The 18076-nt window shown below is 52.2% G+C and overlaps 1 protein-coding gene across 14 annotated transcripts in view; it reads left to right on the top strand.

Moving 5' to 3' along the window:
• The window catches only part of Dysf (dysferlin), a 199065-nt gene that overhangs the window by 130423 nt on the left and 50566 nt on the right, over window positions 1-18076 (top strand). For 8 of the 14 annotated variants that reach the window (XM_041645118.1, XM_041645102.1, XM_041645086.1 and 5 more), the window contains 5 exons: window positions 666-695; window positions 8686-8787; window positions 8881-9042; window positions 10922-11087; window positions 11405-11481. In XM_041645118.1, coding sequence (XP_041501052.1) covers window positions 666-695; window positions 8686-8787; window positions 8881-9042; window positions 10922-11087; window positions 11405-11481 — 537 coding nt within the window. Of the gene's footprint in view, window positions 1-665; window positions 696-8685; window positions 8788-8880; window positions 9043-10921; window positions 11088-11404; window positions 11482-16055; window positions 16119-18076 lie in introns of all 14 variants that reach the window. The other 6 variants (XM_041645070.1, XM_041645041.1, XM_041645023.1 and 3 more) reach the window with 1 other exon arrangement.

The following is an 18076-nucleotide window of genomic DNA, read 5'->3' as shown; positions in this document are numbered from 1 at the left end:
GCCCAGGGAGTTTCAGAATGTCAGCTAGCCCATTCCTCCCATGTGATCCCTTCCTCTCCTCTGCTGGCAATGTCCCCTTGGTCCCTCCTTTGCCTGGAGGTTTCAGTAAAAACCTGTGTTGAGCCTCAAGCTTATTTTCTTCCTTGTTCCATTTTAGCAAGCTCAGCGGGAGCTGCTTGGGCTGTTGGTACACATAGGGTCCGATGATCGTAACCCCACAAGCTCTTCCTACACCCTTTGCTTCTCCTCGCCCTCTCCTGCCAGCCTCCTCCCCCTGCCCCTGCTTGTCCTGTCAGAGCTGGTGCCCCCAGCTCCGCTAGTCCTGGGGATTCGATGTGACTTTTCATGACTGCCCAAGTCAAGAATACAGTTCTACAGCTTTGCTTGAGGCCTGACTTCTCCGGGGGCTGCTACACAGGGTCCCACGTCCCTCCTACTGCCTGTCTGATGTTCTCCCTCCTGCCACTTCTGGAGAGGAACAGACGCTCTCAGTCCATTGTCCCTTCTTCATATGGGAGGGTGTGGTGAAGGAGCTGCCATGCTCACCCCTGGTGGGAGGGCTTTCTGTGGGTGCCATCCTGGTCACAGCCAGTGCTTCTGGTTACTAATGGAGACCCTTTGCTTTCCCGGTTCTCCCCCTGTCTCCCGGATGCGGACCATGCTAGATGCACGAAACGTCAAGTATACTGGATGAGGTGAGCTGGACTCAAGGATGGGGGAGCTGGTAGACCTGGGGGTGGGAAGGTAAAGGCTAGCTTCCAAGCTCCTGTCACAGGGTGACCAGGCTAGATTTTCGTCCTTGTGCTCAGAGTGCAGCCACAGCTGCCTGGGGTATGGCCTGTGAGGTCATTCTAGCCCCAGGGGCTTGATGCCCTCTTATAGTCCAGACATATACAGATGACTTGAATAGCAATACTGAGTTTTGTCTGGTTGAGTACCAGATGGCATATTTTCAGACATAAAAATTGGGCAGCTGCCAGAGTAGCCAAGGAAACCTTTCTGGTGGTGGAAGCAGTGTAAAAGCTTTGACAAAGCGCTGAAGAAGGTGGGAGGCACAAGTCTTTGGTCCAGGGAGCCTAGGTGCAGGGTGAAGATGGATGGGAAGAGCACTCTGGGCAGAGGCTGAGCAGGAAAAAGCCATCGTGTCCTCCACTGGGGAGTCAGGGACTCCCTGGGCTGGGTTGAGAGCGGATACCACTTGACATTTTCGGTGCAATTTGGACTTGAAGTGCAGGATCAATCAGGATGTGGGATTGTAGCCCGCCTCTCTTCCCTCACTTCCTTTCACTCCCAGGCAGAGGTGGGGGCCTGCCAGCTGCTGGCCCTCTTCGCGCCTGACAGGCGGCCTCCTGCTTCTGGCGGCCATGCAGAGAGACTGCCGATTTGGAAGGCAACATAGAACCCTAGCCAAAACCCACAGCCTGTGCTGAAGAGGACCCAGCCTAGGGATGAGTTATGACAGACTCTGAATCCTTCGTGACCGGATGTGTCATATGGAATAGCGAGGGCTCGGACTCAGGGCGAGGATGCGGCTGTGGCCTGGCTACCATGAAGCAAATCAAAACTGCAGCTTGGGGCCAGACCCTGAAGGGTTGAGCATCAGGGCTGGCCAGGCCCCCTGCTGAGGCTTCCTGTGGTCAACAGCCCAGAGGATAGCTAGATCTGTAGGAGTTTTCTGGATACAGGCGGGGCCAGCCCAGCAGGTTCAAAGGGTTCAAGGCCCAGGGAGGTGACCCATCCTATAAGATGACCTTGTGATGCCCCTTATCCCAGAGGGTACCAGTGTAACCCTTGGCCCTGAGTTCAGCACATTTTCCCTGACTGAAGGCTGAGTGTCCTGCCAAGAACGTGGGACTTACTCAGTTTTAAGGCTCCCCAGAGGTTGAGAGGAGGCAGGTCATTCTCCTTGCTGTTCTGCTCCTGCGGAAAGCTTGTTGACCCAGCAGAGGACTTTCTGTCTTTTCTGTGTGGTGGCCCAGGACCTGCTTATGCTCCCGGTTAACTTCTCCCAACCTCCCAGTCCAATCGCCCTGCACACTGTGCCCACTCCCCAGGGAGCCTGGGAGCACAGCAGGAGTGAGGGTATGGTAGGAAGCGCTCTTATGCAGGGCGCCTGCACCGTACAGCCGGGTGTCAGAAGAGAGACTGGGGAGGAGGCCTTTGAGACAGTTATGGTGGCAGGGCCTCCTGGAGCTGAGCCAGGAGAAATAGAGAGGCAGTGTCTAGAGGGTGGTTAAGTCCAGGAGTACCCAACTGCCAGCATAGCTAGGTGGCAAGCCAAACGTTCCCCCATGATGCTGAAAGGCCTGTACGCGAGGCCTGGGACTGACTGCCCAGGAGAATGGTTTCTGGAGCAGGACAGAGGATGAGTCCCTGGAAGAAGGGACCCTGAGCTAGCAGTTGAAGCAGGAAGGTTTTGGAAACAGTACCTTGGGCTAGAGACACTGTGCAGCTGCATCGGGACCCTGCAGTAGCAACAACAGCCTCTCTCCCAGGCTCTCTGCCATGGGAACACCACTCTGTGGGGCTCTAGGTGGGGGAAGCCAGGCTGCTTTGCTTGCTGGGGGCTTTACAGTGTGCAGAGTCCTGAGCCCTTGTGGAGAGCAGACGTTGCCTTTTGGTCTTTGTCCTTTTTTGAGCTTCTTCCCATCCTTCTTTGTCTCATCCTTCTTCTGTGCCCTCCTTGGCCCATCTTCCTTCCCACCTCTTCTGAGCCCCCCTCCCCTTTTTTGGTCTTGAGAACAAAGGCAGTTCAGGCTGCCAAGAGGAATGAGTTCAAAGAAACTGCAATTTTAGATTTCCTGAGAACTGGCGCGTATGCGCATGCAGTGCGCATGGGCATGTTGGTGAGAACACACATGCGCACATACATGGCAGACGAGGTGCTGGGAGTTTCTTACTAGTGGGGCTCTTAGGACTGGGAAGACCTTCCCCAGAGCCTGGGGATCTGACTGTCCAAAGGACATGGTTAGTTGTTCCTCTTCTCTTCTGCTCTGAGGGAAAGGATGCCCTGGTAGAGGGCAGCATATGTTTCTTGGCTGCTTGTGCTGCTATCACGGTGGTCCAACTAGTCACCCTAGACACCTTCCCAAATCTAGGAGGCAGCAGGGTATGCAGCTTACTCTGAGCAAGGTTTCCCCAGGTTTGCTCCTGCACCCCAGCATTCACTAGAAGGAAACATTTGGTGTTTTGCAATCAGGAAAATAAACCCAGTGCCCCCCATCCCTTTCCTCCTCCCCCAAGGCCTTAATTTGAAACACTATTTCCCTGGGAAGTGTAATTAGACCAGTATGTTGTTCCTAATGAGCTGGGTGGGGCGGACAGACAATGGAGCCTCCTGCTGCCTGCCTGCCCCCTGCCTGCAGCTCCCCAAGGAACCAGGATGTTCCCCTTGGGTGAGGTGGGATCTGAGGGCTACTGGGGACAGGGCAGTCCGGTTGGCAGCAGAGACATGTCAACACGTTCACTGCCCTGGAAAGAAACGTCTGACGAGTGTGCTGTCACCTAGGACTAGGAGCATATCTGGGCCTTCACCTCTCTATGTTGAACTGGCCCTGGGGACATATGGGCTGAGAAGAAGCTAAGGGTGGCTTCTACTGTTGGGATATATCCCTCAATTGTTCCTGGAGATCTGGGACTGAACTGGCTTGATTAATACCCTGCCCACCTGTGTTCACCACTTTTGCTTGAGACTCAGGGTAGGTACAGGAATTCAGTTAATCTGGCTGTCCCTGACCAGGCTAATATGGTATTGGCCTGTCCTTGGGGCCTGGAGAGCTCAGTCCCTGTCACCCGTGAGACAGTCAATTAGACACCTTGATTGCATTTGCTGTCTGCCCCTTCCCTTTCCTGGCAGTGAAGAAATGCTGTCCAGTTTTGATAGGGGTCACAGCACTCATACTGTCCTGGAAGGACAGTTTTGGGCATCCTAGGTAGACTGAACTAGGAGGAGACTGAGGCTTAGAAGCTGGCAATATGATCCAGGCCCACTTTTACCTCCTGACTGAGATGAGCAAAGACAGGTTCATTGGAACTACGTGAGGGGTGTGTGTGTGTGTGTGTGTGTGTGTCTGTGTGAGTGAGGTATATGTGTCTGTGTTTGTGTGTGAGAGGTGTGTATGTATGTATGTGTGTGTGAGAGATGTGTGTGTCTGTGTGTCTCTCTCTGTGAGTATGTGTGTGGTGTGTGTGTGAGGTGTGTGTATGTGTGTGTATGTGTGTGTGAGAGATGTGTGTGTCTGTGTGTCTCTCTCTGTGTGTGAGTATGTGTATGGTGTGTGTGTGTGTGGTGTGTGTATGTGTGTGAGGTGTGTGTATGTGTGTGTGAGAGGTGTGTATGTGTGTGTGAGAGATGTGTGTGTCTGTGTGTATGTGTGTGTGGTGTGTGTGTGTGAGGTGTATGTGTGTGTGAGGTGTGTGTGTGTGAGGTGTGTGTGTGTGTGTGAGAGAGATGTGTGTGTCTGTGTGTATGTGTGTGTGTGAGGTGTGTGTGAGGTGTGTGTGAGATGTGTATGTGTATGTGTGTGTGAGAGATGTGTGTGTCTGTGTGTCTCTCTCTGTGAGTATGTGTGTGTGGTGTGTGTGTGAGGTGTGTATGTGTCAGGAGTCATTTAGGTTTAATACATGTCAGAGAGCAAGGCTATAAGAAGTTTCTGGAGTGTTTGAAAAAACTGAGGGAGAGCTTGACTTAGGCCCTAAAGACTGACAGGTTCCAGAAGGTAGTGAAGGAGGTTGGTGCAGCCATGAGCAGGTACAGCTAGCAAGGGCTCAGAGAGGACCTGAGGGTGCTGGCAGAGCAGGAGGCAGTGTAGGCAAGGAGAGCCACGTCTTTACCCCCTCCTGTCCCCCTCATTCCTTCCCTCACTCCGGTTACCTTTTCACAGTCGTTGCTGATCAATTCAGAGTTGCTGGTTAGCAGGGACAAAGACAGAGAAGTGGCACAGGGTGGTTGATGTGTCTTTCAGTGTGACTAAGGTTGGGGTAAACAGAGGCTGTGGGGCTCATGGAGACATCGGAACGTAACATGCTTAGGGCACCAAGGAAGAGTTAAATGACACACAGAGTCCAAACAGGAAGTGGCCAGATGAAGAGGGACAGACTGTATTCCAGATAGATGGATGTTGAGTACTGAGTCCCAAGGTTAAAGAGAACACAGCGTCTCCATTTAAGAAGAGTATATTGAGAATTTGGATCCTGAGGGGAGAGTCATTTGGTGAGAGAAGCCATCAGTCACTGGAAGGTGAGGGCTCGGGGGCCATTTTGGGCATTGTCAGTGTCTTGCGTGCAGGGTCACATGAGTTGTACGTCCTAACGGCATGCCCACAGAGTGTCGTGGGCTTTGTTAGTTAGGGATATGTGTGAAACCAGAAGCAGGGAGACCACGGAGTGGGTTGCTGGATATCTGGACAGGAGGAAGAAAACGTGGATGGGAGGAAGGAAAGGGCGGAAGGGGAGGCATAGCAAGAGACAGGAGAGAGGTTTAGGGAAAGGGCCACTAGTGCTTGGTGACCAACCAGCATAGCGAGGCAGGGGGGAGGAACCAAGGGTGTCACTGGTTGTCTTGGTGGTTGTTGGGGCCAATGTATGATATGACACCGGAAGGGAGCAGGTTTGGGGGAGTGGGTAAAAAATTAATCCTTGACAAGTTAAGTGCGAGATGCCATTAGGAGGCTTGGATGCTAGGAATGGGCTAAAGCTGAGGAGGGACATGAGGAAAAGCCAAGGGGCAAAGATTGGCTTTGCAGGGCTGAGGGAGGAAGGGGCTAAGGTGGCCTGGGAGGTTCGTCCTTGACAGGAAGAGGGATCTGTGTAGGTAGGTGACTTTAAAAGAGACATTAATTTCAGCTGGCAGTGCTGACAAGGGGTGGGCATGGTTCAGAATGATTATTGACTTGGGAGAGAAGTTTCCAGAGAAAAGGTGCTGGAACAGAGCACAGGGCAGAGAGGAGGATGGAGGTGGGAGGAGGGCTCAGGGAAACACAATGTGAGGTGAGGGATAGAGGACCTTGGGGTGGAAAGACAGATATGGAAGGAAGGGTGAAGGACTAGAAGGATGAGATGAGATGGGGTTGGGGACCTAGAGAGCACTAAGGACTGGGTACACAGTCCCAGCTCCGTGCTGGCTTCTGTGGCACACATGACACAGCCTTGCCCCAGAGGACAGAGGGCCATCAAGAGAAGGAGCCCGAGGAACTGCAGCCAGGTGGCATAGGGCGGGAATGTTGTGGGAGGTCTGGGGACAGTGTGGGATGAGCGTATGGACCTCATGCTAAGGAAGTGATCCCTGGATGTTCACTAATCTCTGTCTCTGCTTTTCTTCCTCCTGCCTCCACCTGCCTGGCTCCATAGCTGTGCACCCCTGCCTTCTTCCTGCAGGGCCTCTTCCAGACGGTACTAACTCCTGCTCGGGCCTCTTTGCTTCCATCCTACGCAGGGAGTGGGCTTCCTCTGCGGGAAATCTAGTTCTCAGGCCATACATCATTATCCTCACAGTGCTTGGGGGAAGGAGATGGGAGGGTGGTGCACAGACAGCCCACAGCTAGCTGATGGGTTTGCTTTGGTGGACGGGTGACCTCCTCATTTGACAAAGCTTGGAGCCTAATGCTTCCTGTTGCCATTCCTCCCCATTACTTTGGTCCTACAGTGGACCGGCATCAGCCATGAGAGTTAGCTGTCACAAAGCGTGGCCCTTGAAATAGGCCACCTGCAGCTGGTGGCAGATGTCATAGTGTGGCCCCACGTTCTGTTAGCAGCCCAGCTGCTAGAGGGGTTGCACAGGTCCTTGGGGGCACCCATCCTAGGCTCTGTGGTGGGCACAGCTCTCCTGCAGGAATGCACCGAGGCAGCTCTGTCTGTCACCCTTCCTGTATCATGTCACCTACTGTGGGCAAGGAATAAACTAGCCAGTTTCTACCTTCGTCCTGGTGAATTAAGGGTAGTTATAAAGCCGATATTGTTCTGCGAGAGGCTCCTGGCATCCCAGCTCTCCTCAGGTGACCCTTAGAAGAGCAGCCTGGACACCAATGGTAACAGCCACAGGGCCGACAACAATGGCACCCGTAATTACAGTCACACCGTTTATTAAGTGCCTCTGGTGCCAGATACTCCTCTTGTTCCTCTTCTGGTTTCGTTCTCAGAGTGACTTTGTTCAGCATCTTGTTATTCCCTCTTTATGAGGACACTGAGTCACTGGGGCTGAGTAATCTGCCCAGGGCCACACAGCTAGGAAGCAACAGAGCTGGCCTTAGAGTCCCAGGCTGTCTGGCTTTGGCCCTGACATCCTTCCTGCCGTGGGTCAGGGGACTGTGGCCTCACCAGTGCGGCCACTGGGCAGGAGGTGGCTGGAGTTGCTGTCAAATTTGCTGTAGGTGTGAGGAAGCTGTTCTTCTTCTCTGTTCCCGTCGCCCTTCTCGTCCACGCTAGCGATTGTCTGTCGATATACTTGTAGTTCTTTCCAGAACAAGACGGTTGGAGAATAGTCAGATGACCACAATGCTTAGTAAGGCACATCCCGCTCAATAATAGTTAATCTCTGTAACATCAAGACCTCTATGTATGGATGTGTGGTCTGAGAACCCCACAAGGACCGTGTATCCAAGGAGGTACAATTTCTAGTGTAACCTGTATTTGTGGTTATTATAAGTGTTTCCCACTAGGTGGCAGTGAAGCGTCTTGACCTAATAAACTTATAAAATAGAATTTCCTGACATGGAGCCAAAAGTCTTATGAAAAGGGCATTTTCTTCTAACTGCCCCAGGAGTGCCCGTGAGCATGTACCTGTTGCAGGCACTCTTGCAGGTGTGTGGCACATCCTTCTCAGCTCTTAGGCTGGCGACTAGCTAGAGACTATCTTCTGCTGTCTAGCGCTGAGTGACAGGAAGGGGATGGGAGAGCTCATGGTCACACCCCGAACTGCCATGCTAGGAGTCTGTAAATCCGACATCACACCTTCCTCTATTGCCTTGCCCTGCTTCCCACATAGCTCTTAGTGAATCCTGCTCAGCTCCCTTTGGAAACCCCTGAGCCGGCCAGCCTTGCCCCATTCCCCACTCATCTCTGGTCTGTGCTGGTGAGGGAGACCCCTCTGGAGTGCTGATGATGGTGGCCTTATATCCCATGTCTTGTAAGGACAGTGGCCTCACATCCCTGTGCCTCATTTGCCGTTGCTCTGTTCTTCCTGTCTTCCTGTGAGCATGCTCTCTTCTTGCTGATGTGATAATAGGGTTGGGGATTGGAGGGGGGGGGGGTCTGGCTGGAAGCAGGGTGTGTCTCAGCTGGTGGGCAGGAGGGTAAGCACTGAGGGAAGTGACCGAGAGGCTGACGTAGGTGGGCCAGGCTGGAGCAGGAGGGTGTTCATGCTTGTGTCGACATGTGAGCACATGTGTGTGCTATACGGGGTGGGGGGGAGACATGGGCATCTCACTGGTTGTGGAGCCTGTGTTGTGGGAGGACAGCCTTGGCCTTGTGCAAAGATGTGTGTGTTCTGATCCTGGCCAGCACAGTGCCCAGCTGAGGCTGATCCAGAGTCTTCATTTTTCCAGCCTATTTGCCTACCCTAAACTCTGTCCTCCATTCCTGTGCCCCCCAGTGCATGCCATTGCTTTCTGCCTGTTTGTCCTTCCTAATCCCACAGCCTTCACCTTCCCCCGCACTGTGGTCTCTTTTCTGATTTGCTGTCCCCTGCAGACAGAGGACACAGACTTACCTTACCCACCACCCCAGAGGGAGACCAACATATACATGGTCCCCCAGAACATCAAGCCAGCTCTCCAGCGCACAGCCATCGAGGTGAGCCTGACTGTGGGACGGGGGCTGTCTCCTTGGACTCCCCACTTCCTGCTCCAGCCTTGCTCAGCTTCTCTCCCCTTTTTCTGCCCCCAGATCCTGGCCTGGGGCTTGAGGAACATGAAGAGCTATCAGATGGCCAGCATCTCTTCCCCTAGCCTCGTGGTGGAGTGTGGTGGCCAGACAGTGCAGTCCTGTGTCATCAGAAACCTTCGGAAGAACCCTAACTTTGATGTCTGCACCCTGTTCATGGAAGTGGTGAGCTCTGTCTCCCCACTGTTCCCTTTCAGAGCCCTGAGGGACAGAGTGGCTTCATGATCCCAGCAACGCTGGGATTCAGCTCTGGTTTTCAGAAAGGTTCAGGTGTGTGTGTGTGTGTGTGTGTGTGTGTGTGTGTGTGTGTGTTTTCACAAGCTTTCCTTGTGAAAACAGGAATTACTTCTTGCTCCATCGAAGGTTTTGGTCCTGTGTGCAGCAAACATGGCTACCTCCCTCTCCTGCCTGATCCTGGGCCAGCAGAAGCCTCAGGAGCCATTCTCAATCTGTTTCCTTAATGAAGGCTTTCATTGCTAGGGCCTCCCCACAGGGAGTCTCCAGGGCTGACCTTTAGCCATTCTCCCCAAGTTTCCCTGGTTCTACCTTAGCTTGATCCCTGCCAGGAAACCTTCATCTGCCAGTCCCAGCGCCCCCCAATTCCAGTTCCTCAGGGCCCTGTCCCCAGGCCATGGGGTCCTCAGCTGTCATCCCCATCTCTGTCCTTTGTCTCCAGGTCCATGTCAGTCCTCAGTTCCCTATTCCTTAGCCCCAAACTTTCAGCCCCTAGCCCTTGGCCCCCTAGTTCTCAGCTTTCAGCCCCCAGCTCTCCAGACTCTAACCCCCAAGTCTTGGGTCTTGTGGCCCTTGGGCCCCCAACCATCAAGGCCCAGCCCCTAGCCCTTGCCTTTCCAGCCTTTGATACCCCAGCCCCTGATCTCCATTCATTGGCTCCCAGCCTCTGCCCAGAGCCTTGAGTCCTCTACCTCCGTTTCTTCAGCCTCTGATCCCTCTGTTTTTATCCCCAAATTCTCAGTGTCCCAGCCTCTGAGTCCGTAGCCTGGCCTCCCCATTCCCAGCTCCAGTTCCCATCCCTTCCCATCAGCTACCAGATCCTCAGCTCCCAGCCTCCAGTCCCTCAGCCTTGGTTCTTAGAATCCGCAGCCTCAGCTCTCAACAGTTCCCATAGCCCTCAAACCTGATCTCACATTATGGTCTCAGTCCATGGTCTCCCAGCCCCTGCCGTCCCTGGTCCCCTAACTTCTGATCTCTCAGCCCATGGCTCCCCACCCTCACCCCTACAGATCTCAGCCCCAGTCCCCAGCCCCTCCCTCCCAGTCCTCTGCCATTGGCCCTGAACTCCCAATCCCTGGTCTTCCGGTTGTCAGACCTGTATCCTTAGACTCAACCCCCAGCGCTGAGGCCAGAACCCTGAGTCTCCCACTCCGCAGCCCTCCAATCCTCGGCCCCCAGCCCTCTCCAGCTCCCTGGGTTGCCTGGGCCCAGTGGCTGGTGTAAGTCAAGTCTGAGAAAAGGAAAATAGTTTGCGAGATGAAAGCACGATAGAAATTCCAGGCCCAGTGGCTGTCAACAGGAGCCTTCTCTTGGCTCAGCCGAGACGCCACTGAAGGAGTGCGTATAAATTATTTCAAGTTGTGTTCAAAGTGCTTTTGGGGTGGGGGGAGAAGAATTTGGGTCTGCAAGCCAACTTCTGAGTATCCACTTGGGGGGGACTGTCTGTAAGAAATGTTGAGTTGCAGCCCAACTCCCCTTTCACCCCCCAAGCAGTGCAGGTTCAGAGAAAATAGACTTGCTTAGACTTTAGGCTGACCTGGGTGTATTTGAAGAGAAAGCTGTGGGAAAGCAAGCCGCCACACACAGCAGCCAAGGATAGACAGGAAGGTGTGTGGCCTCTGTCCCACCAGCTAGCACTGGCTGGTGGCTACCATTTTGAATTTGGGGCACATGGGGCACTTGGGGACTCAAAGTTATTCTCTGTCCCTTGGTCTTGCCCATGAGGGTTCTCCTTCACTCCCTTCCCCCGAGACTCCCTGGAAATTGGCTGAGGACCATGTCTAGATTTCCTCTCCTCTTTTCTTCACAGATGTTGCCCCGAGAGGACCTTTACTGTCCCCCAATTGTGGTCAAGGTCATTGATAACCGCCAGTTTGGCCGCCGGCCAGTAGTGGGCCAATGCACCATTCGCTCCCTGGAGAAATTCCTGTGTGACCCTTACTCGGCAGAAAGTCCCTCCCCACGGGGAGGCCCAGGTAAAGAGGCAGAAGTAACCTTTGCTGAGCTGGCCCAGAGGTGGGGGCCTTTTTTTCCGCAGCTGGGCACATTTGGAGCAAGTGATCCTACTTGTGGGTGAGAAGCATGGTTCAAATTGGAATGGTAGCGGAGAAAGAGCTGAGGGGGATGAAGAGGGAGAAGGAGAATGCGAAGATGAGGGGGATAGAATCAGGAAAGGGAAGGGCTGGGGTCAGAAAGAAACACCTCCGCTAGGATGTGAGGGGGGGAGATTGAGAGGTCTGGTGGCGGTCCCTCGACTGAGTCCCTCACAGGCGTGCACTTGCTCTCCCTGCAGATGACGTGAGCTTGCTCAGCCCCGGGGAAGACGTGCTCATTGACATCGATGACAAGGAGCCTCTTATCCCTGTCCAGGTAGGACAAGTGAGGTGGCTGTTCCCTCCTGCCCCAGCCTCGGGTGAGCCGGCCTTCACTTCCCCACCCTGCACCCCACATCTCCTCTATTCTTCACGACCATAAAGCCATGATACCCATCCCTCTACGCCCTGGTGGCTGGGTGCTGCCTGATGCAAAGACACGGGTGGGAACTTTTGGTCTGATTGGGAAGGGCTGTGTAGTCCTTAGGATAAGACCTAAACTTTTTTTCTGGAAGCATGTGGGGAAAATGCAACATGTACCTTGGGGCTTCATTGAAGGCTTTCTGCCTGAGATCCCTCAGTGAGAAGGGAATGGAGGGAGTGTCTCTTCTTTGAGGGAACGCTGTTCCGCGATCTCATGATGGGCAGCTCCTTAGAGGTAGCATAGAGAGAGCAGGCTGTGTTTAGGACCGTAGTGTGTCTCACTTGTCTCCCACCTCCAGGACCAGGAAGGGAGGATTTGAGGTAAGACCATTGCAACCTGCTGGTCATCAGTCTTTCTGCGATCTAGGTCCTGTTGGTGACCACAGGACATGTCAAGGCATATGGCAGGAAGCCTACGACTTAGTTTACCCAAGGGAGCACTGTTCCTGTCTTGGGCCCTGGATGGGCTCTGCATCCAGTACTTGCCTCACGGGAGGTGGAGAAAGCCCTGCTGTGAACAATGGCCTGGACTTGCTCAGGCTCTCACTCTCGTCTGTGGCTGTGCATGCAACACCCAATGCCTTTAGTGATCCTAGAGCTTCAGGCTCCTTGTTCTCAGGCTGCAGTGAATAGATGGGGAAGGGGAGGTCAACAGTTGGACAGATGGATGGATGGATAAGCAGGTGACAGGCAGCAAGGATCTGGACTCTTTGAGCCATCATTAAATCTTAGCTTTGCACATGAGAGCAAACCTGAGAGCTGAGATGGCCTCCAGATCCTCAGAGCTTGTCTCTGAAGTGTTCCATAGGAATACTGAGTGCCATTATCTGCCACTTTTAATCTCCCATCTTCCGCTGCTTCCAGGGGAGCACTTCCAGTTTTGCTCCTGGAGCCATGCTGCTGCAGAGGCAGGAAGTCTTGCTCTCTGCTCTGACCAATGCTGGAAGGCATCAGAAGCCCCAAGCCCTCGTCTCTCAGCCTCTAGCACTCACCAGGGCTCTGCTCTGCCAGCCTACTGCCTTTGTTCTCTTGCTCAGTTCAGTATTTGAGACTCAGCTTAGGAATGTTTACCACTTCTCTGGCAGGATCTCAGCCACTGCATCAGCTCTAGATCCTGCATGGCTCTCTGGGTCACAGCATCTTCTCTAGACTAAATGCATGACAACAAACAGGGTGCCTTCTTTTTATGTCCCCAATGTCCAGCACGGGGCCTAGTGTAGAGGAGATATTCAATGAGAATTTGTTTAGGTGGCCAATGGGTGGATGAATGACTAGATGGATAGAGGATGGGTAGATAGGTGGATAGATGAATGGATACATGGCTAGAGAGTAGGTAGATGAATGGCTAGACAGGTGAATAAATTAATGGATACATGAGAGCACAGGAGGATAGATTGGTGGATAGATAGACTGATGATGGATGAACAAATGGGTAGATAGATGGGTATCCATGGATGAGTGGATGGACAGATGGATGGATGGATGATAGATGTGTAGATTGATTACTGATGAATGGATTCATGGTTAGGTAGGTTGATAGGTGGTTGGGTAGATAGATGGAGAGGTAGATGGATTGGTGAACAGATAGATGGATAGATAGGTAGATGGATAGATGGTTGAACAGATGAATAGATGGGTAGGTGGATGGGTATATGAATTATGTATATATGGATGGATGCATAGGAGAATAAACAGATAATTTGCCCATTTTCTACATGGTTCTGAGGAAGAACTTTTCCTAACAGGAAAACTGAGTGAAACTTTGAGAGGGCTCCATAGTGATGTCAGTACAAGTTTGTGTTTGTCTTCCTTGTTGGTGGGTATTTGTAGCTAAGTGAGACCCAACCCCTGTCTTGCCCTTTTCCAGCTTCTGTTTCCTGCCCCCATCACAGGCCTGTCTGATTGCACCTAAGTGCATGGCTTCCCAGCAGAATTCCTGCTGTCTGTGTGCCGCCTTCAGTGTCCACAGCTTAGATAAGGAGGGACTGCTTAGGCCCTGCTGGCTCTAAACACAGCCAGAGGTAGACAGCGAGGAGGTCCAGGCTGGACAGACTCCTGACCCTGGCATGAGGGCCCAGGGCTGGGCATGAGCAAGAGTCAGAGCCAGAGCTAGGCTTGTGCTCTATGTGAGGTGGGTGGCCAGGAACTGGGCTGCTAGAGGTGTGCCACACAGGCAAGGCTGGCCTTGCCTAGGTCGGGAGATGGCAGAAGGAAGAGGAAGACAAGAAGAGGAGGAGGAGAAAGAGGGACCAGCTTGCTTTGATGGGAGAGGCCTGGGCCCCACTCTTACTGAACATATCATCTGGCAGGAACATGCCATTTTGAAGAGGTGATATGTGTGTTTACATAGCAAGGCTTTGTGTGTGTGTGTGTGTGTGTGTGTGTGTGCACGTGCACATGTATGTACTCTGTGTGGGTTTCAGACTAGTTATTGGGGTGTGTATGTGTGTTTATCCATGTAGTGTTTTTTGTATGGGGGTATATGTTTGTGTGTATGTGTGTTCCATGCATGTTTTAGATTGGCAGCTAGGTTATGCTGTGTATATAAGGGATATATACATGTGTGTGTGTGTGTGTGTGCGCATTTGGTGAGGTAGTATGTATGTGGTAAGGTGGTGTATGCATGTGTTAAGGTGATGTGTGTAGTATAGCGCATACATGTGATGAGGTGGCATGTGTGTCTATGTGATAAGGTTGGTATGTGCGTGGTCAAGTGGTGTATGCTTGTGGTAAGGCAGTAGGTGTGTATGTGGTAAGGTAGAATGTATGTTTATTGTAGGTGTGTGTGTATATGTCAGTGGTAGGTGTGTGTATGTCTGTGTGTGTGTGTTGCGGTGAGGTGTGTGTGTGGTAAGGTGCTATGCATGTATACGTGGGGGGTTGTGTATTCCTGAGAACACAGCTTGAAGGTGGCATGGAGGAGCCCGGGAAAGCGGTGGGGACCTTCTCTGTTATGATGGCCTAGGATGTGGGCAGCTCTCAGGCTCAAGCTAATTTGGAGCTTGCTGCTCCAGTTATAGTCTTGAGGCTGCCGTGAAGGTGGAAACACAGTCCTAGAATTGGAGCAGCAAATTATGGCCACAGCCCGAAGGGGAGCGTGTAATTTCTGCAGCTGCACGGAGCTTTGGCACTATGTTTAGCTGCATGTGTTTCTTTTGCTCGGGTGACCTGCCTGTCCCCCTTACACCTTCTTTAAAAAGGAACATTTTCAAAATAACAGAGAGGCGTCTGAGGGGTCAGAGCAAGAAGGGGAGGGACAGAGTCATCCTTGGCCCTCTGGGGGCTGCTGGAGCTACGCACCATTATGTTCTGGAACGTCCTACTGTACCCAGTATTGGCCAACAGTCCTGGCAGGATGCCATTTCATCTGCCTGCCTTCTTAGGTTTGGGATCCAGAGCTGTTCCTCAGGGATACTTCCTACACAGAAGAGAGGGCTGGGAGTCAAAACCCACTCAGGTCTCAACAGGTCTCCCCACTTCTGCCCAGCACCTGGCCATCTTCCTGCACAGGAAGGGAGCCTGGCCCGGGCTTCACCTTTTTCAGGGTCCTCTTGGAGTCTCTGGGTCACTGAAGAGGAAGGCTAGTGCTGGTGCCTGTGGGTCCCCACTGACTCCTGGCTTCTCCAGCCTCACCTCCTGTTTCTCTTGTGGCAGGACCTGTTTTCTGCCCCACTCCCATCTTAGATCTGCTGTGTGATTTTTTTTCCCCTCTCTGCCCTCTGCTCTGCTTTGTTCTCCTGCTATTAGCTGTTCACCTGCACGAGCCCTACCCTCTCACCCTGGCCCCTTGCCATGGCCTCTAGGCATGTCTGAGGCGCTCCTGTAAGACACTAAATTACAGTCCCAGAGATGCATCTGAGGGTTTATGGTGAGGAGCCATTTCTAGGACAAACAGCTGGGGTGCACTGTGAGACTCCTTCAGCTTCCTCTGTGTGGGTCCGGGGAACCATGTGGCCCCCAGCTTCTGGAGGATTGAAGCTGAGCATTTTGCCCTTGCTCGGCTACCCCACCCAGAAGGTATGGGGAGGTTAGTGACAGAAGGAGAAGATGATGGGGACTGGAAATGTCCCTGGAGCAGGTAGGTTTGAGAAAGGCAGGGAGAGTGGCTGAGTAGGCGGCACCTGAACAAGAGGCAGCAAAGACAGTTAGATCGCAGCAGGAGGCCAAATAGGCAGGCAAGGTCTTCCTCACATTTAGACCCCGACTCACCGTTCACTGTTGCTCTGGGTCATTGTGGTTCGGGGAGGTCACAGAAATGGAAGGGTCATGGAGCCGGGCTTGTCCAACTGGGGACAGCATACTCTTCACACAGCTGGTGCGGAGGGTGCCTGGAGGGAAGGAAGGGAGAGTCCTACTCCCTCAGGCTGGCCAACCTTTTCTGTCACAGGTTCTTAAATCCCATCACTAACTGGCATGTTTAATTTGTAGCTCACAGATGGGTTGTCAAGCTTGACCCCAACTAACCTGAGGTCTTCTCCGTCCAGCCCTCATGTAGGTATTCTTTGTTATTTGTTGGCTCGGTTTTCCTGGCGCATCTGGGATAATGAGGAGAGGAGGCATTCGTGTGCATGGCGCAACCATGGAGGGATGGGGAGAAGGTTCTGGGGTGCAGTCCCATAAATCTCTGCCTCTGATCGATGTCCTGCTCCCTCTGAGCCTTACTTCAGTCCTGGTTACGCATGTGGGCTGGGCTTCTGTGTGGCTGTAAGGGCCAGAGGAAGCAAGCGTGCCCCTAGCTTCGACTCTGCCCTTCGGGGTCTGGGCCTGAGAAGGCTTTTCAGATGGCAGCAGCTAGCCTTCCTTGTTTCTCCCAACACGAGTGTGGGTGTGGTGGACTCCTGGTGGGTCCTTGTGTACCCTGATATCTAAGTGGTTAGGCCAGAGTCAGCCCTGCAGTGCCCAGCAGGGCTACTTTCTGCCTCTGCAGATCTCTGTGGTTCAGGTTTCTTTCTGAATTACCTTTTGTGGGAAATGCAGAAGACACAGAGAGTGCAGGGCAGAGGTAAAGCTATCTGCATCTCCATTCTCTGCTAAGACTGTTTAGACACGCCTGTGTTCCTAGGTATATTTTATGTACTTGTTTATACCTCGAGTTTTACAATGTTGCAATCATACTGCATTTTCTATATCTTCTTTAAAAAGCTTTAAAATACAGTGTAAATGCTCTCCCAGTATTTATGTATGTACACACACACACACACATATTAGATATGGCCAAATGCCTCATGGAGCCTCTGGAAGGGCCAACTACTCATCACTGGACACCTGATTTGCTCATTCTCACTGCTGTTCTCCTTACATTCCCAGAAAGCTTAGTTTATTATCTATAGGTCAGGTCATTTAATTTATCCCTAGATATTTTGTAGCCTTTATTACTATTCTCAGTGGAATATCTTTCTTTTTTGTGACTGTAATTCTTGCTAGGAAATGGTCCTTCCTTCCCCTCCCTTCTCCTTATATCCCCTCCCCTTTCCTTCCCTTCCCTCCCCTCCTCACTTCCCCTCCCCTTCTTCTCTCTTTCTCTGATCCAGGAATTGAGCCCAGTGCCCTGTGCATGCTAGGCAAGCGCTCCTACCCTGAGTTACAGCCCAGCTCCCGGAGCAGTACTTCTGTATGCTTACATTCAGCCATATCTTTATTTTAAGTCCTTATCCCAGCCCTTACTGATTTGAGAAAATGTCTCGATGGATAAGACTGTTCAAACAAGCTTGGCTTTATTCCTTAGAGCTGTATCTTTATTATTCCCCATTTCAGAACAGTATTTGACAGTAGAGGGACCACTGAGCAAAGTTATTCGGCCATTAATTTATGAGAATGTTTCTGTTACTTTCTTTTAGTTGTGGTAAAAACTAGCTGTTTCAGATAGTCCTGGCTTTGCTGAGATTTTGGTTTTTTATTGTTAGTTTTCTAATATCTTAAAATTTAAATGAAGTCTGGCAAGGTGGCTCAGTGGATAAGAGTGCTTGCTGCCCAAGCATGAGGACCCGAGTTCAAATCCTCAGCATCCACATAAAAAGCCGGGCACGGGCACATGGGTCTGTGACCAATGTAGGGAGTGTGGCCAGCAGAGACAAGAGGATTCCCTGGGGGCTGGCTGGCTGCCAGCTCAGCTCCAGCTTCAGTGAGAGACCCCATGTCAAGACAATGAGGTGGAGAGTGGCAGAGCAAAGACACATGATGTGTTTCTTTAGCCTACACGTGAGCACATGGCCCTGTGAACCTGCACACACATGTGTGCATCCCCCCCCCCCCTTCCCGCAAGGAAAAACAAGTCTAAGTGTTTAATCTTATCAGTATCATTTGGTATTTATCAAGACAGTGCTTTTCTTTATGTTATCCTGATAACATAAAGAGCAACGGCCCCATGGTCCTAGGGTAAATTTAAGGTTGCCATCTGTCAAGGGTTCCTAGCCTACTCAGGCTGAAACCCTCTTCTCTAAGACAAGCGG

This window comes from Microtus oregoni, unplaced genomic scaffold (assembly GCF_018167655.1).
Source record: "Microtus oregoni isolate MIOR12 unplaced genomic scaffold, Mior012 000002F_ref0000024, whole genome shotgun sequence".
NCBI classification, from domain to species: Eukaryota; Metazoa; Chordata; class Mammalia; order Rodentia; family Cricetidae; genus Microtus; species Microtus oregoni.
Note: the sequence above shows the minus strand (reverse complement) of the source record. Positions and strands in the feature narration are given on the sequence as shown.